We start from the raw sequence: 22739 nt of genomic DNA, 5'->3' as shown, positions 1-22739 counted from the left end.
TCTCTCTGACAGAGCTCCAGAGATCTTCTGTGAGATGGGAGAAACTTCCAGAAGGAGAACCATCTCTGCATTACTCCACCAATCACGACTTTATGGTAGAGTGGCTAGACGGAAGTCACTCCTCAGTAAAAGGAACATGACAGCCCGCTTGGAGTTTGCAAAAAGGCACCTAACGGACTCTCAGACCATGAGAAACAAGATTCTCTGGTCTGATGAAACCAAGATTGAACTATTTGGCCTGAATGCCAAGCGTCACATCTGGAGGAAACCAAGCACCATTTCTATGTTGAACTATGTTTTTCAGCGGCAGGGACTGGGAAACTAGTTAAAATCGAGGGAAGGATGAACAGAGCAAAATACAGAGAGATCCTTGATGAAAACTCCTCCAGAGCACTCAATACCTCAGACTAGGGCGAAGGTTCACCTTCCAACAGGACAATGACCCTGAGCACACAGCCAAGACAATGCAGGAGTGGCTTCGGGACAAATCTCTGAATGTCCTTGAGTGGCCCAGCCAGAGCCCGGACTTGAACCTGATCGAACATCTCTGGAGAGACCTAAAAATAGCTGTGCAGCGACAATCCCCATCCAACCTGACAGAGCTTTAGAGGATCTGCAGAGAAGAATTGGAGAAACTCCCCAAAACCTTCACAGAGATAAATAACATTAATTTATGCACCCGTTATTTAAATGTTTGTTCCAGTTTAAATACAGGATTCTAACGATGGCATGCATTCTGAATGCAGGATGCAGGTGAATACAATATCCAACTGTTGGATAGCTTTGCTATAATCACTTTGCAAGCCATTATAAAGTGACTTAAAGGTAGGGTTGCAAAATTCAGGCAACTTTTCTAAATTCCCAGGTTTTCCAGAAACCCTGTTTGGAAGTTTCTTGGAAACAGAAGCAGGAAATCAGAACCTTCAACCAGGACTTCAACCAAGTCTCCGGAATTATGCAACCAGACTTGTAGCCCTGATGTGGGCTGTGTTATGAAATGGGGTACAATTATGCACTTTAATTAGTGATGTTACGTTTGATGCCAGCTAATCGCCAAGCAGTGTACCTCAAAGCAGTGTGCCAATGCCTTCATCACTTTATCAGAAGTACTTTATCAATGGCGTCTGAAGCTTTGTTTCGTCGCACAACCACCTGATTGGTTTGGTAGAAAACAAAAAGGACGCGCTATGGGGTGTGAGATGTCATCTATAATAATTTGACTGCTTTAAATTATTTTGACCAGCAGGTGCAAGTAGCGTATACTGTGTTGATCAAAGCCTTGAGTAATGCACCTATTTTCGATACAATTGGCTGGAAACCTTCATTTCCCCATCATTACTTATAACTAAATGCACAAACGATGATCTTACAGGGTACCACTACAGTGACAAGTGTTGTATCCCTTTTGGAAAAAATCTACCGTAAATTCCGGACTATAAGCCGCAACTTTTTTCCCACGCTTTGAACCTCGCAGCTTAAACAATGACGCGGCTAATATATGGATTTTACCCGCTTTCAATTTTTTTTTCTCCAAAAAAACACATTCTGTGACGTGCTCAGTTTTTTGGCGGCATGAAGCTTTCATTAGACCAATGAAATTGCCGAACGGGTTAAGGTCAAACAACTTTTTTGTTTACTGTTTAGATTAAATTGAGCGCTCTCAAACTTCCCATCATTCTGATTACGGTAGTCATTTTGTCACCCTCATCATGGCAAAGACACGGAGAAATGCATATGATGCAGCTTTCAGGTTGAAGGCGATTGATCTGGCTGTTGGAAAAGGAAATAGATCTGCTGCACGGGAGCTTGGTCTTAATGAGTCGACGATAAGACGTTGGAAACAGCAGCGTGAGGAATTGACTCAGTGCAAAAAGTCAACTAAAGCTTACTGCTAATTTTTAATTTTTTGTTACAAGCCGTGTTTCGTTAAAGCCTATTTATTTTTGTTACAAGCCGTGTTTCGTTAAAGCCTATTTATTTTTTTTACAAGCCGTGTTTCGTTAAAGCCTGTGTAAAGTTAATTTGTTTCAATGTACCGGTAGGCACCTGCGGCTTATAGACATGTGCGGCTTATTTATGTTCAAAATAAAATAAACATTTATTTCAGTGGGTGCGGCTTATATTCAGGTGCACTTAATAGTCCGGAAATTACGGTACATCTTTTTTTTCTAAGAGTGTAATACAATGACCTGAAACTCATCGTTTACACCACATGAGGCCTGCAAATCACATTACTCTGGCTTGTAAGGTGATTCCTATTGGAATTCATCCAGTGGGGGATGTCCAACTTTTGACAATTTTAATCACCCGCAACCTGTATTCAAAACGACAGCCAGGGTTGGGAATACTAAGTTATTATATTACCTAAAGCATCTGAACTGGAACAACTGTTTCAGTAATGGGTGCAACAAATCCATGTAAGATATTGGATTACTTTAGAAAATGTTTGTAATTTATATTTCATTTGCATAAGCTCAATTAATGAATCAGTCAATTGCGCAAATATACGTGGCTCAGTTGGTAGAGCATGGTGTTTGCAACGCCAGGGTTGTGGGTTTGATTCCCACGGGGGGCCAGTACAAAAAAAAAATGCATGAAATGAAATGAAATGTATGCATTCACTGCTGTAAGTTGCTCTGGATAAGAGTGTCTGCTAAATGATGTAAATGTAAATAAATCTACCTGCAATAGAGCATGGTGGATAAATATGATAATGATGTTTTTTTTCAAAACAATGTTAGAGTTTCAGGCCCATGTTTTAGGTTAAAACTAGGCCCGCAAAATAAGGCCTTGTGAAATATGTATTGTATTGTGTTAAATATGTTTTTGGATGGTAACTGGATGAAACAATATCAAACTATCAAGACCAAAGTATAAAAACATTACTGTTGCTTCTACATTGATAAAGTTTGATCATCAAGTTACTGGTCCCCTACCCCATGTCAAACACTTGGATTCATTATTAAGGGGACAAGGTGACATCACCTCAACTCTAATTTGAATACACCAATGGTAACGTTATTGTCTTACCTAATTTAAGTAAGTACCGCCTTGTAACCAACATGGGAGACAGCGTTTTTGATTTAACACCGTGTTCATTGTATTTTATTTAACACTGGAGAATTTTCTGTCCAGCACTCCTACTCCAAGATGCTTTAAAAATATGATATCCTTGTGATTCTTCTACATCCTTGTGAATGTATTTGTTCAAAGATGTATGCTATATATCTGGGGTGGGCAAATTAAGGACGGAAAGTTCTATATTTTTTGAGGGGAGTTTATTTAATGTTTTGATAAAAACTTGAACCCACTCTTGAACTTATAAAACTAGATAGAAAGAATTTATAAATTGTAACAGACCTATATATTTTCAAATAATTACCCTTTTTCTGGCCCACATATTGATTTCAACAAACAAATCGTTAAAAAAAATATATCTGTACGGCCCTTGCTTGAATTTCGAAATCCTGAGGTGACCCTTGAGCCAAAAAGTTTGCCCACCTCTGCCATATAGTTGTAGGATCTTAATTTGCCCTGTATTGTTGTAATCCTGCAGCAACAGGACTTGAACGTTTTTTCATAATGTTGCTTGATCGTAGTTAGGCTATTAGCTGGTCAAATTTAGGCTACATGAAAAGTGGAATATTGTTAATATAACTGTGTTGGTGCATTTTTTTGTGAATTTATGTAAATCACAAAGCTCATTTTCATTACTGTGGTGCAGGAAAACATTTCAGACCTGCCTAACTTCTCTACCTATTCTCACTTGTGTGTTTTAATATTCTTCATGAGTGTTTGTGTTGATGTTTTATCCAGACAACCCCAGCCTCCTCAGCCACGTCCGAGTCACGTTGCAGGTGTTGGATGTGAACGACAACCCTCCTGAAATTAAAACAGACGAGGAGGTCGTTGTTTGTGAGAGCTCGAGGCCAGGACAGGTGAGCATCATGCACATACACATGAGTGGAGGGGGCGGTGATAAGGTGCAGCTAATACATTTTTAAGAGTGAGTTTAATCATGTCACCATGGCAACAAAAACTTGAGTGAAAGAAAATAAGTAGCTTATATTTTAAAAAAATTGGGGGGGGTTCAGAAAGTTTGAGTTTGAATGAAAGTGCTACTCAATAAAGGAACAGTGAATAACAAAATATAAAACATGGCTTTTAAAGCTGTTTATAAGTGGAATATTGTTAATACAACGGTGTTGGTGCATTTTTTTGTGAATTTATGTAAATCACAGATTATTATCTAAAAAAAATTGATTTAACGGAAAATTAACTGCCTAATTGGCAAAACCTTGTCAAGGTGGATAGGTGTGGTTCACACAGTTTAAGTGGTCCATATTTAAGTAGCAGCGGATAAAAAAAATACACAATCAGCAGTAGAAACAATGAGTATGTTTACTGTACATGCACAGTAAAACCTCAATATTAAACCGATTATGGCAGTAGGCAGATTATGCAAGAGTCATGTAAACACCTTACAGTACTCTGTTTATCTTAATTGGCATAAGGTCAAAATTGGGGTAAACATACACTGATTAAAACATCTGTTTTTTTGAGAAATCTTTCAAATTATTAGGACATGTAAACACCTTAATCGGCATTCCAGCTGTGTATTTGATCTGCGTATGTGCCAGCGCCAGTAGCGCAAGCCTCCCTCGTTAACGCAAGTGAAGTGAGTTCAGAACAATTGAATGTATGCATTTTAGGAATAGCTTTCACATGCAAACTTTATAGGTCAGAACTCAGAATCAAATATACTTCCCAAAAATAACATGGTAGATGTGGTAGAACGTTTATTTAGATTTTGAAAATTTGTACATTTATCAGAGTGCCATCAGGTAGCCTGATTTCAGATGTGTCCATGTAAACAGAATTATTAGGGAAATTGTTCTTCTTGCAAAGCATGTAAACGTTTTAATCAGACTATTATATTATATCTATCCAGAATAATCGCATTATTGTGTGCATGTAACCGTACTCAATAACAAATAATTTTCTGTAAAAATCTGAGGGATGGGGCTGGAGAAATGTAACTGGGTCATTTTACCATTCGGTGCCTTTTGAGAAGTGTAACTTGTTATACAAAATGTTTTTAAGTATATTTCACCTAATTTTAACATTCTGTCATAAAAAGCAGATATTCAACTTCATAATTTTTTTTCCCATCTTAAGAGGTTAAATAAAAATACTATAGTAATTGCCTATTAAGTGCCAAATAAAGTAACAGGGTTGTCCGTAACATCTTAAATCAGCCATAAATCCCCTTGTGACGGAGAATGAAAGCTTGTTGTGTGCAACAGGGAGGGGCAATTGAATGCAAGCTTTAAAAAAAACAGGGTTGACGTGTTATGCTCGACCCGCTCAGTTTTCCAACACAAAACACCAGAAAATGGTCAATGGAGTAGAACCAGTTCACCTGCTTTTACACTATGATTTGACTACTAGATGTTCAATATGTATTGGTTACGGCTAGGGTTAAGGTTAGAGTTAGGGCTAGGGTTATGGTTAGTAGATAGTTAGTTGAAATGTTGCTGATAGTCTGTAGACTATCCAAATAAAGTGTTAATATTTAGTTTCACCATTTTAAAACGAGAGTTCAGTTCATGTAACAGGGTTGACCTTAAAGGTCCTGAACAGTCAAAATCATTGGATACAATTAGGATAAAAATGTAAGTAGAACTGCCAAAGTATGAAAAATGATTGTTGCTTCTCACATTGATAAAGTTTGATCATAAAGTTACTGGTCTTCTCCCCCATGTCAAACAATTGGATTCAGGAGGCGGGATAGAGGCAGGATTATTAAGGTAGTTTTGTGACATCACAGAAAGCCTTATGTTAATGCACCAATGGTATTGTCTTATTCTTCTACCTAATTTAAATAAGTACTGCCTTGTAACAAACATCGCAGCAGGTGTGTTCGCAGAGTGTGGTTTACATAGCTAGATAGCTAGTCTACTGGTGCTAAAATATAATTAGATGTTTACTCTATTCATTCAAGGCAAATATACATATATATTTCTGCTTCATTTGTGTTTGTTGTTAGCTAGTAACTGGCTAGCTAGGGAAGAATTGTCCAAAACACTGAAGCAGTCATTACATCAAGAGACATGCCAAACGGAAAAGTTATACAATCTTCTTGACATCATCGATAGTCATGCTGCATTATATCAAAATCCTCTGATAGTCAGTATACATATTTCATGACAAGTACCCTGACTACACCCTGTAAAGTTTTAACTGAAATTCTCCAAGATGAACTGGCTAGCTTGATAAACAGTGCTGTCAACTTAATTTGGGCTAGCTAGCTAAATTATACAGCCAACGTTTTGTCTATATTGACGCTAATACAATAACCAAACAGTTGCATAAAAAAAGCTATTTTGCATGGGAATCAGAATGACAGTTTGGGACATTTAAAATGATGGACAGACGTAAAGGAATCACTAAACACATTTCACAGGAAAATGTTTACAGTATTGGACTTTACAATAATGGGGAAAACTTGGAGACATTTTGTGGTTAAGTGGGTTAAATCTTCCTAAAAGTCACAGAAGGTAGTCATGTACATTTCAAAATGCTGAATTTTGGCACTAGCTAGTCTTTATTCATATACAAATCCGATTTATTGAATTCTCCATGTCGTCTATATTAAAGGGCACTTTCATTTCTATACATACTTGGCTTTTACAAATTCTATATTGGTGCTCCATTTCTACTTAAAATATCAAAGGGACACAAAATGCACTCTTTTCGTGGAACAACTCAACTACACTCAAATTCATAGACAGAGCTATGGATGCAAGGACTGACCATCCTTGATATCAAAAATATAGTTTTGAGGCTATATAGTGTTTGTTTACGTTTACTTTGCTTACAAACATTCTGATGGGGTACGACAGTTGAACTAAGCTCATGGGGTATTTATACATTCTGCAAGAATCAATGGGTACATATCATTCATTCATTTTAGTCCTAAAAATTGATGTAGCAACTGCTGATTGTCCTTTAATAAGTGCTCTTAAGCAGCTGAGGAGCACTTGTCCTCTAATTCCAATGTAAGTTTCTGAATGCCTTACATGTCGGCAGTTAAATAGGTTGGCAGTCAAAGCAGTAGCAGTTTTGTGCACCTCAAAACATTTGTATACATCAAAACATTACCCACAGTGACAGGGTCTGTTGGGTCAGCCTTCTCCTGGGGTGCCTCTCCTTAGGCTGGTTCTCAGTCTCTTACCAATTAAGGGTAACAAGCTGACAACAGTGCAGAAGGGTCATTTATGAGAGCACCTGTCAGGCCTTTGATGTTAACTCCCACTGGCTGGGAGGCTGGAGCAGGACGTTCGAGAATTTATAGGCCCTCAACAATTCGGCTTCCATCACATAAAGAAATGTACGTGAGGACAACAGATGGTTGCCAAAGAGAAGTGTTTTGATAAGACAGGGGCGGCATCTGAAATGGCACCCTATACCCTATATAGTACACTACTTTTGACCAGATCTCTATAGACTGGTCAAATGTAATGCAAAAGGTGTAATTTTAGACATAGTACGGGTATTTGTTAAGTAGATGATTATGCATGATGCATAGGTCAGATTGATATGTCTGATGGATGTGATCAGAATAACTAAACAAAACTATGAATTATAAATCTGCTGCAAATGTTTTAAACTGTGGTTCACATCATTTTGAGTATCGAGGACTGACTTCTGGATGTTCACTTGTTAGCTAAGCATGAACGTACAGATGTAGGATCTTAATTTGATCACTCTTTTGTTACTGAGAAGTTTACTGCATTTTACTGCTGTGTGATTTACATAAATTCACTGAAAACCCACACCAACACAGTTATATTAACAGTATTGCACTTTTCATGTAGCCTACTTTTGGCAACATTATGGAACAAAGGTTCAAATCATGTTACTGCAGGATTATTTTTGATGTGACAATAAAGGTCAAATTAAGATCAGACATCTTGTAAGCAGCCAACCATAAAATGTGCATACATTTTGGTTTGCACTGTTTTTAATATGAAGACAGATCATGACTCATTATTAGTTAGCTATTGATGTTGTTTTTTCCTAATAAACAACAGGTGATTCAGACTATCGCTGCAGTGGATAAGGATGACTTTGCAAATGGCCAGCGATTCTCCTTCTCTTTGCTGAGCGGAATCCCTGTCAACCCCAACTTCACCCTCAAGGACAATGAAGGTATTTATTGCATTCAATATAGTCTGTGTGCATTTCTTATGAGTTTTCTCTAGCTCTGCCCTTTGGCGAACCCTCCACCCAAGGTTTCACATTCAACCACTCAATACCAGATATCTTTAGATACCTGCTACTTGTAAATATACATATCTTGATTGTCAAACACATCACAGTTAGGCACTGTTGACATTTCAGGGAACAACATTTCAATGAGGGCTCATATAGTATTATGTGATTTCCTCAAAACTTTCGAGTGCATAAAGGGGTTGGAATAGAATGTTTGGGACCGTTGTTGTTGTCAGACAGATTACTTGCTTTAGTTCGTGCCTCTCTCTCTCATTGCTTTAGTCCGTGCCTCTCTCGTGGTACTGCTCTATCACTTGCCTTATTGTATTGTGTACTAAGGCAGAGGCCGAGTGAGCAGTGAATAGTTACCATGGCAACTGGCAGTCAGGGGTGAGTGTCAGGGGGATAGATAGGCTACTTATCTTTGCTAGCTAAGACCCACAGGTTGGTTTCTGTGTTGCAATCATGAGGCTTTTACACTCTCTTCTGCGGACGATAGACCCCATAGGTAGGTAGCCCTGGGAGATGAGAGTTCACAGATCTCTGGATGGATCCCTGAGGAAGAAAGAGGAAGGGGAAAAAAGCGAAAGAAAATCAATGCGATAATAGGAGATAAGGCTGTTGAGCCTTTATAGTACCGTAAGGTCCACACCACCAATACAGACCAGAGACGAGGAATGTGTCCCAGATGGCACCCTATTCTACTATATAGTGCACTACTGTTAACCAAAGCCCTATGGGCCTGGGTCAAAAGTAGTTCACCATAAAGGGAATAGGGTGCCATATAGGATGCAGACCTTACCTTAGCTCTGTACCATCAGGCTCTGTCCACCTTTCCTTTATAAACCCAGCCCAGAGACTGGATTTACCGTGTTTATCCAAGTGGCACTTGCAGACCCTCCTCACTTCCTCTCAACCTATACCTTCCATGGAGGTTGTTAGGTCAACAACCAAAAGTACTGACTCGTCTGGAGTGTTTAGTGTTGAGGTAAAAAAAAAAGTGACAAGGGTGCAATTACGGCCTGCAATTCAGGGCGTTCCTTTATGTGGGCATTCCTGCATCTGCAGAAACCCCTATTTATTTTCTATTGGTCAATTTTTAAGCTAGGACAAGCAGAAGGCAGGGCTCTCCAGTACAGTAGGTGTCGTTAATGCACAATAAAGTTGGATGCCAGCCGCCGATAAACCCCACAGAAGAAGCTAGCTGTACACCGTTAGACAGTGTCCTTCGTCCTCGCCTGTCGTGCACTGTTTCCCGACAGCGAGGGCAGGTGTTCATCAGGCGGTAGCAAAGGACTCTGTGTGCTAGCTTAGCTAGGCTGGTACACAGCAGGCGGGAGCAACACCATGTACTAGTTATAGCTAGCACATTGTGTCCCTAACTTGTAAGGCAATTCAGGGCGTTCCTTTATGTGGGCATTCCTGCATCTGCAGAAACCCCTATTTATTTTCTATTGGTCAATTTTTAAGCTAGGACAAGCAGAAGGCAGGGCTCTCCAGTACAGTAGGTGTATTTAATGCACAATAAAGTTGGATGCCAGCTGCCGATAAACCCCACAGAAGAAGCTAGCTGTACACCGTTAGACAGTGTCCTTCGTCCTCGCCTGTCGTGCACTGTTTCCCGACAGCGAGGGCAGGTGTTCATCAGGCGGTAGCAAAGGACTCTGTGTGCTAGCTTAGCTAGGCTGGTACACAGCAGGTGGGAGCAACACCATGTACTAGTTATAGCTAGCACATTGTGTCCCTAACTTGTAAGATAGCCAGTTTGCTAACACTAGCAACTCAAGCCCTTTTGTTCACCTGACCTAGAATTCCTTACAATCAAATGCCAAAAGCATTATCAACAAGAGAGTTCTCTTCGATTATAGTCACAGCCGTGTATATCCACCCCCAAGTAGAAACCTCGACGGCCCTGAAAGAACTTCACTGGACTCTATGTAAACTGGAAACCATATATCCTGAGATTGCATTTATTGTAGCTGGGGATTTTAACAAAGCTAATGAGAACAAGGCTTCCTAAATTCCACCAGCATATTGAAGGCGCGACACGAGCTGGTAGCATTCTGGACCATTGCTTCTCTAACTTCCACGATGCATACAAAGCCCTCCCCCCCTCGGCAAATCTGACCATGACTCAATTTTGTTGCTCCCAGCCTATAGACAGAAACTAAAACAGGAAACACCCATGCACAGGTCTATCCAGCGCTGGTCTGACCAATCGGATTCCATGCTTCAAGATTTCTTTGATCACGTGGACTGGAATGTGTTCTGGGTAGCCTCAGACAATAACATTGACGTATACGCTGACTCGTGAGTGAGTTTATTAGCAAGATGTTGTACCCACGGTGACTATTAAAACCTTCCCAAACCAGAAACCATGGATTGATGGCAGCATTCGCGCAAAACTGAAAGCGCCAACCAACACTTTTAATCATGGCAAGGTGACTGGAAACATGACAGAATACAAACAGTGTAGCTATTCCCTCCGGCAGGCAATCAAACAAGCAAAGCGTCAGTATAGAAACAAAGTAGAGTCGAAATTCAACAGCTCAAACACGAGACGTATGTGGCAGGGTCTACAGTCAATCACGGATTGCAAAAAGAAAACCAGCACCGTAGCGGCCAACGACATGTTGCTCCCAGACAAATTAAACAACTTTGCTCGTTTTGAGGACAATACAGTGTCACTGACACAGCCCGCCACCAAAGCCTGTGGGTTCTCCTTCACCGTGGCCAACGTGAGTAAAACGTTTAAACGTCTTAACACACGCAAGGCTGCCAGCCCAGACTGCATTCCTAGCCGTGTCCTCAGAGCATGCGCAGACCAGCTGGCTGGTGTGTTTACGGACATATTCAATCAATCCCTATCCCAGTCTGCTGTGCCCACATGCTTCAAGACAGCCACCATTGTTCCTGTTCCCAAGAAATCTAAGGTAACTGAACTAAATGACTATCACCCCGTAGCACTCACTTCTGTCATCATGAAGTGCTTTGAGAGACTAGTCAAGAATCATATCCTCTCCACCCTAACTGATACCCTAGACCCACTCCAATTTGTTTACCGCCCCAATAGGTCCACAGACCACGCAATTGCCATCACACTGCACACTGCCCTATCCCATCTGTACAAGAGGAATACTTATGTAAGAATGCTGTTCATTGACTACAGCACTGCATTTAACACCATAGTACCCTCCAAACTCGTCATTAAGCTCGAGACCCTGGGTCTTGACCCCGCCCTGTACAACCGGGTCCTGGACATTCTAACGGGCCGCCCCCAGGTGGTGAGAGTAGGAAACAACATCTCCATCCTACTGATCCTCAACACTAGGGCCCCACAAGGTTGCGTTCTCAGCCCTCTCCTGTACTCCCTGTTCACCCATGACTGCGTGGCCAAGCACGCCTCCAACTCAATCATCAAGTTTGCAGACAACATTACAGTGATAGGCTTGATTACCAACAACGACAAGACTGCCTACAGGGAGGAGGTGAGGGCCCTCAGAGTGTGGTGTCAGGAAAATAACCACTCACTCAACGTCAACAAAACAAAGGAGATGATCGTGGACTTTGGGGAACAGCAGAGGGAGCATCCCCCCATCCACATCGACAGGACAGTAGTGGAGAAGTTGGAAAGTTTTAAGGTCCATGAAGTACATATCACGGACAAACTGAAATGTTCCACCCACACAGAGAGCGTGGTGAAGAAGGCGCAACAGCACCTCTTCAATCTCAGGAGGCTGAAGACATTTGGCTTGTCACCTAAAACACTCACAAACTTTTACAGATGCACAATCGAGAGCATCCTGTTGGGCTGTATCACCGCCTGGTACGGCAACTGCTCCACCCACAACTGCAAGGCTCTCCAGATGGTAGTGCGGTCTGCCCAACGCATCACCAGGGGCAAACTACCTGGCCTCCAGGACACCTACACCAACCGATGTCACAGGAAGGCCAAAATGATCATCAAGGACAACAACCACCCGAGCCACTGCCTGTTCACCCCGCTATTATCCAGAAGGCGAGGTCAGTACAGGTGCATCAAAGCTGGGACCGAGAGACTGAATAACAGCTTCTATCTCAAGGCCATCAGACTGTTAAAGAGCCATCACTAACATAGAGAGGCTGCTGCCAACTTACAGACTCAAATCTCTGGCCACTTTAATACATTTAACAAATGGATTTAATATAGGTGTCACTAATCACTTTAAACAACGCCACTTTAATGATGTCTACATATCCTAAATTACTCATCTCATTTGTATGTACTGTATTCTATACCATCTACTGCATCTTGCCTATGCCGCACGGCCATCGCTCATCCATATATTTATATGTACATATTCTTATTCGTGTAGGAACCAATGGGATGCTCGTGGGGGAGGGGGGTGTTCATGTAGGAACCAATGGGATGCTCGAAGGAATGCGCATGTGCAGAAATCCTTCAAATTGCAGGTTGCAGTTGCACACAATTGAAAACAGTGGTCGAAATGTGTTTGTGTGTGAACTAAAAAATTATGCACAATCGTGTGCATGCAACTGGGTTTGCCCTTGAATTGTCCGTCCAACTTGACATCATGCTTCTTCCAATTTTAGATAGGTACACACAAGTCACAGACTATCTCTGAAGAATTTCCTTCTCAGGATTTATCAAATGTGTCTATATCTTATTGTGGCTTGATTTGATTAAATTATACTAATACAATACACTCTTATAAAAAATAGGGTTCTAAAATGTATGTTATTTATATTTGAGTAGAACAATATTAATGAACCAATAATGTACATGCAAAAACACAGATATTGAAACAAACAATTTTTAAAAATCTATCTGCAATAGAGCATGCTGGGAAATATGACCATGATGTGCATGGTTTTGGTTCATTGCTGGTTATTAACACCAACACGGGGTATGTTGCACCACTGAGTATGTTGCACCACTGAGTGCTAATTTAACTCTTTATAGTTTTAATTTTACTCTTGAATCAACACAAGAAAAGTAACACAAAAATATACACTAGTTAACACTGGCTAATTTGCTGTGTGCTATGAAAGGGACATATAGTATCTGCAAGCTTCCATATATTTCAAGAACCTTTCAGAATAACTGTAGATGCCACGTCAAGAAACCCACAATTAACTCAAAGGTTCTTTATCGGGCAAGAGTTCTCCAAGGAACCTTAAGAGCTGAGGAAGAACCCTTTTAAGAATCCTTTTTTCCTCCCGTGTAGAGTAAGCTCTTGCCTCTTACAGCAGGCTCTTGCACTACTACAGAGGTTGGGAGTGGATGTCTGTCTGCCAGCGCCGAATACTTCCCATCTGTTGTCATGAAATACAAGAAAATACCTCACACACACCCTCAGACAGACAACCCCTCCTCCCCCCTCCCTCAACACCTCCTCCCTCATCCCTCTCTCCACCCCCATTCTCCCTGTTATGTTCAAAATAGTCCTCATAGACACAACATCTTGGGTTTGCATCCCAAATGGCACCCTATTCACTTTATAGTGCACTACTTTTGACCAGGGCCCATTGGGCACTATATAAGGAATAGAGTGCGATTTAGGGAAGGAATAGAGTGCCATTTGGGACAAATCCTATGCCCTATCATTGAGTTATTGCTGCTGCAAACACTTTTACACTTTTAGCCATAAAAGCTAGGTTAAAGAAAACACACTGGCTAAGTGATACGTGCTGAATGGTGCTATTGTTAAGGGTGTTATGTCGTCTCTGGTTTCAGCTGACTGCCCGTTTGTGCGTTTTAAAACAGCCCTTAAAGCATTATGGATACTTCAGAGGCCCATTTCTCCTGTCTGCTTGCAACCCCATCTTTGCTGAATCTCTAAAGCTATTATAAAACCTGAATTCCATTGTGTGCTATTCTCTGTTCTTCTCAGAATGAGTAGTTATTATTTCATTATTTCAAATCAAAAAGCCATGGCGTAATTTAGTTGCAGTGTTTCATTAACAATGTCTATGGGAAAGAGGTATGTAAGACAACAGCTGATGCACACAATGCAATCGTGAGTTGTGGAATCTGAGCTCGTCTCAAATAATGCTAGTTAAGTAGTGCAGTGTATCCCACATTTTGGTACATTATCTACATAAAAAAAAGATAAACAGACATTGCCTTTCCCAATGGTGATTTACAATTACTCAACATTACATCCCTCTATGATCTGAGTTTTCTGTGCCACATCATTGCGGTGACATTTGCTTTTCTTTACTGTTAGTTATCTAGAAGGCTATGTTGTCTAAACAACCCAGTTATTTCAATAGATCAATAGATTTGTGAAGGCCTTTCATACAGAGGACCTTTTGTTATTCCAAGCTAACCAGCTTGGTAGAAAGCAACGCTGTCAAGCCACTGATATTTGGGAATTTTAATTAGCTTATGTATCATTCATACAACAATTTACCGTTGGTGCTCTATTTCTATCTAACATTTGAGACACGATTATCTGGTTTAGCTTTTGGAGTATTTGTGCCAAAGAGTACTATAAGAATCCAGTGTTTACGATAATTCTTAACTCCAAAATGTGCTTGCTTTGCTTGGTTTGTTAACTTGGGTAAGACACTAAGACATTGATATCAAAAAGCCTACATTAAAAATCATCTATTTGCATGAGGCAGATGCATTTGATGAAACGTGTTATAACATGCATTACAAAACATCCAGTGATGTAACATGGCATAACATTATCTGAGCCAGCTAGACACTGAAATACTTAGGGCTCTATTCAATCTGTATCTCTGAAGAAAGGTAATTTCCTATTGAGCTGACATCTGCAGCTTTCACCATGAATGCGGCTCCGCTAACGCGGGAATATTGCCTTTAGTCAAAATGACGCCAGTGGGGATGGCTGATGTTTAATGGGCTCTTAACCAACCGTGTTATTTTGATAGTTGTTTTGCATTGTTTGTAATTTATTTTCCACATAATGTTGCTGCTACCGTTTCTTGTGATCGAAAAGAGCTTCTGGACATCAGAACAGCGATTACTCACCTTGAACTGGACTAATCATTTTTCTTTAATGAGTCAAACGAGAGGGATTTACTCCAGACACAGAACAGGCCCTCATCCCCGTCATTTGCAGCAGAAAGAGAAAGAGGTTTTGCGGAAGGAGATCGGGGTGCCTTGTGAGGATCCGGCGACGAGTGGCTAATCTGCCTTCGCCAAGCGTACTATTGGCCAATGTACAATTGCTGGATAATAAGTGGACGAACTACAAGCACGTATATCCTACCAACGGGACATTAAAAACTGTAATACAGCCACGACTGTGTTTTTATTACAGGGACATTGAAAACTGTTCAGCCACGACTGTGTTTCACGAGTCGTGGCTGAACGACGACATGAATAACATACAGCTAGCAGGTTATACACTGTATCGGTAGGATAGAACAGTCGCCTCTGGTAAGACAACCAAGCTGGTCTGACCAGCATGATCTCTCTGGTTATGGTGCAGACCAGTATGGTCTAGCTGGTCAAGCTGGTCTGAACAGCATGGTCTAGCTTAGGCCTGGTCAATTATTTTCCATGAAGGACCACATTCGATTATATTTTTGAATCAGAATCATATTACAGGATTATACATCATGTGTATGACTGTGTTGACAGATATATCTACTGTAAATCACGTCCAGATATACTACTTAATTTACTGTTTTAAATGCACAGAAATAGACCACATCCATGTTTTCCTTTTGGTAGGTATTTTCATTATTAAACATTCAATGAACTACAAGGAGGGAAAAGTACATTGTGCATTCAGCACCACGGACAGAACTCTTGTTAATGGGTTGTACAAAAATACAAGAAAGAGAGAGAGCTCAACATTACATTTAAACTGCTCAATCAGTGTGAGGAGTGAAGTCTCTGATGGTTATTGACTAGAGCAGTAAAGTCAGGTATAGTTTCTGACATCGCTATGCACAGGATTGCTGAGAGGTGAGAGTCAGTAAGAGATGATCTGTGCCTTGACTTGTTATATTTCATCACTGAAAATGTCTGTTCACATACATATGTTGACCCAAAAAGTACAAACATCTTCTGAGCATAACTCCTAATCTTTGGAAAGTTTTGTTCATCGAGAGATGCATAGAACCTCATCAGTGACATTGTTTTGAATAGTTCTCCAATCACTGCATCAGACTGAAGATTGATAAGCTCAAGTTGCAAGTCAGTGGGAGCGTTATCCACATTGAAGGTGAAAAGAGAAAAAACCAACAGCATGTCATTTTCCAACACTTTGAAATCCTCAAAACGACAAGAATACTCACCGTTCAAAGCACGCAGCAGCGGTGTATACTTCTCCCGCTAGTCATCTGATAGGGAACAGACTAGTAGTGTCGGAAGGTGGGTGAGATTGTTGGCTTCTACTTGATGGGTCAGGAGGATCAATTTTCCATTGAAGGCTTTGACAAAGCTGTACATCTGATGTGCAAAAAGGCCCTTCCCTTGTAGTTTGGAATTCAGTTCATTCTTGAGGGCCATTGATGTCCACAGTGAAGGCAAAATCAGCCAACCATTCTTTATCTTGCAGTTGAGGGAAATCCACATATTTTCTTTTAATTTGCAAAACTGTATTGAATCAGGTCTGGGGCCGCATATGGCACCCGGGCCGGCCTTTACCCAGGCCTGGTCTAGCTGGTTATGCTGGCAGATCGTTATGTTTTCACTGGTGACAAGCCTTCACTGTGTTTTGGTCACTTGTGACCAGCGTAAGCTAAAGCAAAAATAGCATCAAGTGACATTATGTTGACAAAAGGATGTTTAATTTCCATTGGAATCCAGCCAGAGTGAATCCCAAAATCTACATTCAGAATGACTACCAGGGTGAAAAGGATGATATAATGAGACTACCTAAAGCATCTAAACTGGAACAACCATTTCAGTAATAGGTGCAATAAATCCACCTAACAGATTGGATTACTTTAGATATGTTTTTTATCTTTGTGTCGCATATGATCAATTAATTGATTAATTAATCCATCAGTGTACATGCAAAACACATATATTGCAATAAACAATAAAAAAAATCTCATATTCTCTTTTGCCAGCTGCCTGAATTTCCTCCTACACCACTGTATGATACAGATTGTTAAAATATTAGAACCAATAGACACTGTCATTTTTCCCTTTGGGGGAAGCTTTTTGGGTGCCACGTAGAACCCTTTTATTTGTCCCTGCACACCAGGAGGCTCTCATGTAGTCTATATTATCATGGATCTGGGCTTCAGAAATGCAAGTTATGATTGTGAATACCAAACATCACTCTCTCTTTATTTTCTTTATCTTACAGCTCTCACTCTCTGTCTTTCTCTCTCTCTCTCTCTCTCTCTCTCTCTCTTCCGCCCCCTCCTGTCTTGCTGATAATGTGATACGGCGAGTCTGAGTTAATAAAGCTTGAAGTACGTGTTGTCATTCCGACTGTCAATCATTATAATTATTCAGATGGAGTAGAGATTAGAGTGTGAGGTGGTGGAGGTCTAGGAACACTAGCTACCAAAGCTACTACTTTACACTACAGTGCCGTCTGTATGGAGGAAGTGTTTTCACAGTGAAGAGAGAGGAGCCAGTGCCTCTCACAACCTCCACTGGAATATCTCCTTTTATTTCCCTTTTTCCATCTTTCTTTCATCTCTTTCCTTCCTGTCTCCCCTTTATTAGTAGAGTGGCCTCATGGATGTTCAAGGTGAACTGCTTATTTCGTGGTTTATTGTAATGACTCGGATATGAACTATAACAGGAAAAAAAGTAAACAACAAACATAGTTAACAGACACAGAGAAAGAGACATTTACCAGCTTGAGAGAGACAAGAAGTATGTATGTATATATCGTTAGAGTTGTGGAATAGAAGAATTTTCTATTTCAAAGTGAAAGTACATTTGCTCGCTATCTCCATTAAAAATCCATCTGTGGAAGTGGGTTAGAATGGAGTGCTCTAGACAGAATCCCCCCTAATGGGAAGTGCGGCCTGGGTAGCTAGTCGTCCTGAATGAGTCCTCTCCTCTAATTTGTCCTAATGAGTGCATTTTCTCTCTCTCTCGCTCTCTCTCCGCTCTCTCTCTCTCTGTTTCTCTCTCTCTGTCTCTCTCTCGTTCCAGACAACACTGCCAGTATCATTGCGCGCCGGAGGCGGTTCAGCCGACTGGTCCAGGAGTTGTATGAGCTGCCCATCGTGGTGTGGGATGGTGGGGAACCGGCACTGAGCGGCACCAGCACACTGACCCTGCAGGTGTGCCCATGTCAGTGGAACGGGAGGGTGCAGACGTGCCAGGATGAGAGGGGCCTCCTCTCCTCGGCAGGCCTCAGCACGGGGGCCCTGATAGCCATCCTGCTGTGCATCGTCATCTTGCTGGGTAGGTGTTGCCTGGGTCTGGGTAACATCAAGCCTAAGGGTATGGAGGAGGTAATGGGCCGCCTGGCGGGCCTCACGCCTTAGGTGCATATTGGTGGGGATGATGGAGGGTATGGGTGCAGGCCTGGATGGCATCACGCTTTAGGGCATGTTTGTGGAACACCCCGGGGGCATCTTGTCTGAGGGGCAAGGTGGTGAAGGGTATGGGCGTTAAAAACGCCTGGCAACATGGTGAAGTGTAAGGAGTAGAGCAGCAGGAAGAGGAGTGGAGACCTCACAGTAGGAGGGATGACAGACCAAGGGTAGAGGAGGAGATAGGGAGAGAGATGAATGGAAGGGTAAGGAAGGACACAAGTGGGTTTTAGAAAGAGGGAGGATAGGGACAAGGTCAGGATGATGTAGAGGTGGATAACGGAGAGTTAGTGAGATTGGGCCAGATGGGGAGATGGATGAGTGAAGAAAAATGGACTAAGAGGAGAATAGAAGGAGGTAAAGGAAGGGATACGAGACTTTAGAGAGTGTGGCATAGAAGGGGGATAGAGCTGTGTTAGACCTGTCCAGAGATTTTCTGATGCTTTCTATTTCCATAGAGTCAGGATACACACACTATTTAGGTTAAATTAATGTGTTGTATATTAAATGCTTCACAGAGAATTCATGTGCCACAGAATTCATGTGAATTTCAGCAAAGGGGAAACGGCACTGCCCCCACTGCCAAATACCAACAAAGTGCCTCTCTAGAGCAAACAGAACAGCGGTAGGACTGTGAAGAGACTGTGTATAATGAACAGAATCCGCCATCACCCACTCACCCCATCTCCCTTGATTGTCTGTGGACATCGGTGCGTGAAGGTGATGAATATTCATATCAGTCTCACCACGGCTTTGTCAGATACTGAGGCACCCAGCAACTAAAAGCCATCATCACGGTTTGAAGCAAACACATGAGTGAGAGACTGCAGAGTGAGAGATTGCAGAGTGAGAGACATATGGAGTGAGTGAGTGAGTGAGTGAGTGAGTGAGTGAGTGAGTGAGTGAGTGAGTGAGTGAGTGAGTGAGTGAGTGAGTGAGTGAGTGAGTGAGTGAGTGAGTGAGTGAGTTCTGGATACCTAAATACAGGACTTCGAGATCGAGATACTGTCTGGTGCAGGAAAATTGAGATACGGTGGGGAAGGGAGTGTGATACAAAGCTGTTTCATGCCAAGAGAGAGATTGACTCAATGAAGGTCTTACTTTAATGAGCCATCCTCATTATACTAAAAACACCACAAACACCCCCCCTCCCAAAACAATGCATCGTGTGACACCATAACCTCCGCACAATCACATTACACAGTACACAACAACAGTACAATACACCCACCAGCACCACATTACAACCGTACATCCAGCCCCTCCTCTCCAGCTATACAGACAGCCCCCCTGAGCGAACATACCTCTGGAAACATCTCCACACTGTTGATCATTTTGTAAATCTCGAACTGAAACCTAAGACATGCAGAGACCATACATTTGAATAATAACACTGGAGCTCCCCACAACCAAACAAGACAACACATTGAATATATATCCATGGTCCACCCTATCTAAGGCTTTCTCCTGGTCCAAGGAAACCATTTAAAAATGTACATTTGAAAGCCTTGACAGGCATGTCCCTGATTATGAACAGATTATCAGTGATTGAGCATCCTGGTGAAAAGCAAATGTCTTGTGCCAATGACTGTTGAAAGGAACGTTTCAACACTGTAGTTGGGTAATTGGGGAGCAGAATGGGAGGGAAAGAGATAGGAGGTTCAAAAGACTGAGGGATGCAGAGGATGGGTTTGAATCTGTTGAAGCTAGTAATAACAAGGGAGAGGGTTTGTCAAGGAAGATTGGTGTTAAATTCAAACAGTGAGTGAGCCGGACACCAGTTCGAGTTCTGGAGGTGAAATGGAAGGGGTAGAAAGTGTTGTGAGGAGCTCGGTGCCCAAGCCTTGCATTGATGGACATGGTTATGATAAAGATAAGTTTGGTCCAGTGGGAGTGAGATTTTTGAAGTTGGATGGAAAAGATGGTGGGTACTGTTGAGTCGGTGAAGGTATCCCCCCCCACACACACACACACACACACACACACTACTAAATTCTTTATGATGGCAGCCATGTTTGTTTATGTTTGACAAGCAGAAATGGACTAATCCAAGAATACCATTTGCTTTAAGACACAAATAAACAAAGTCAAAGATGGCTGCACCCATTGCCTGAGTAAGATCAACTTAGTTTGTCCACTTTTGAGTTTATTACAAATGTCCGATGTGCTTGTTAAAATGTTCGATGTGATTGTATTCAAGAACTGAAGCACATGACTTGAAAAGTCATTTTACTGTTTTTAAGAAATTACAAAGCAAATAGTGTTATCACCTCAAATATTATCACCTCAAATACAAGCCTACTGCCTAGCCTAGCCGTAGGGCGATAGCTAAAACAGGTTGCCAGATATGAAAACATTTTATGGGGGTTTCTAGTCAGTAATACTTGAAGTTTATGCAAATGTGAACACGTTTTGGAAAGAGATTGATAACTGGTCCACCATCGTAACATTCAGCCCGTATATGACGCCAATTTAAAAACCTAGATAATCCTGTCCAAATTTAAGAACTTATACCCATTTTATCTACTATCTACAACCTCGCCTCACTCATTAATTCAAAAAATGAACAAAAAGTATTTAGGATGCCAGCGTTTCCCTTAGCCATGGTCGGCATATGAAATACAGTGCATTCGGAAAGTATTCAGACCCCTTGACTTTTTACAAATTTTGTTACGTTACAGCCTTATTCTAAAATTGATTAAATAAAAAAATTCCCTCATCAATCTACGCACAACACCCCATAATGACAAAACAGAAATAGGTTTTTAGAAATTCTTGAAAAAAACAATAAAAAAAACTAACAGAAATACCTTATTTACATAAGTATTCAGACCCTTTAATATGAGATTTGAAATTGAGCTCAGGGGCATCCTGTTTCCATTGTTTATCCTTGAGATGTTTCTACAACTTGATTGGAGTCCAGCTGTGGTAAATTCAATTGATTGGACATTATTTGGAAAGGTATAAACCTGTCTATATAAGGTCCCACAGTTGACAGTGCATGTCAGAGCAGAAGAAATAGCCATCAGGTCAAAGCCATCAGAGCTCAGAGACAGGATTGTGTCGAGGCACAGATCTGGGGAAGTGTACCGTAAACATTTCCGCAGCATTGAAGAACACAGTGGCCTCTATCATTCTTAAATGGAAGAAGTTTGGAACCACCAAAGCTCTTGCTAGAGCTGGACACCCGGCCAAACTGAACAATCGGGGGAGAAGGGCCTTGGTCAAGGAAGTGACCAAGAACCCGATGGTCACTCTGACAGAGTTCCTCTGTGGAGATGGGAGAACCTTCCAGAAGGGCAACCATCTCTGCAGCACTCCACCAATCAGGACCTTATGGTAGAGTGGCCAGACGGAAGCCACTCCTCAGTAAAAGGCACAACAGCCCGCTTGGAGTTTGCCAAAAGGCACCTAAAAACTCTCAGACCATGAGAAACAAGATTCTCTGGTCTGATGAAACCAAGATTGAACTATTTGGCCTGAATGCCAAGTGCCACATCTGGAGGAAACCTGACACCATCACTATGGTGACGCATGGTGGTGACGGCATATGTATATATTTTTTTCTTTCTTTGCTTTCCGGCCCACGGGATGGGTTGTTAATGTTTGTCTCTGTGTTATGATTATGGTGGTTAATGCTTTGTATTTGTATACCTTTAAAAAAAAGTGGGAGCCCACGGGTGGATGATCGCTAACTATTAATTTACATGAATTTACCCGCAAAAAATATAATATAGATTTGGTGACAAAAATCATGTCATTAGTGCGCAGCAAGACTTTCTCGACTCATTTCTTTCATGATTTATTTGAGAAATACTGCATCAAACACCTTAGCTAGATGTAAAATTGTATGACTAAGACCTCCTTAGCAAAAATGTAGAAATGATTTACAGATTTCTTGATTTATCTTAGATTGATTCGGACTATTTTAAGGAAATTACTATTTGGAGGAAAGGGCTATGTTGTTG

General features: G+C 41.3%; 1 protein-coding gene across 1 annotated transcript in view; it reads left to right on the top strand.

Moving 5' to 3' along the window:
- Positions 1–22739, top strand: part of LOC106578564 (cadherin-18) — a 227641-nt gene that overhangs the window by 198381 nt on the left and 6521 nt on the right. The window contains exons 9-11 of the mRNA XM_014157549.2: positions 3817–3938; positions 8097–8214; positions 18386–18640. Coding sequence (XP_014013024.1) covers positions 3817–3938; positions 8097–8214; positions 18386–18640 — 495 coding nt within the window. The remainder of the gene's footprint in view (positions 1–3816; positions 3939–8096; positions 8215–18385; positions 18641–22739) is intronic.

Source organism: Salmo salar, chromosome ssa19 (genome assembly GCF_905237065.1).
Source record: "Salmo salar chromosome ssa19, Ssal_v3.1, whole genome shotgun sequence".
Taxonomy (NCBI): domain Eukaryota; kingdom Metazoa; phylum Chordata; class Actinopteri; order Salmoniformes; family Salmonidae; genus Salmo; species Salmo salar.
The sequence above is the reverse complement of the archived record's forward strand: the minus strand, read 5'-3'. Positions and strand labels throughout refer to the sequence as shown.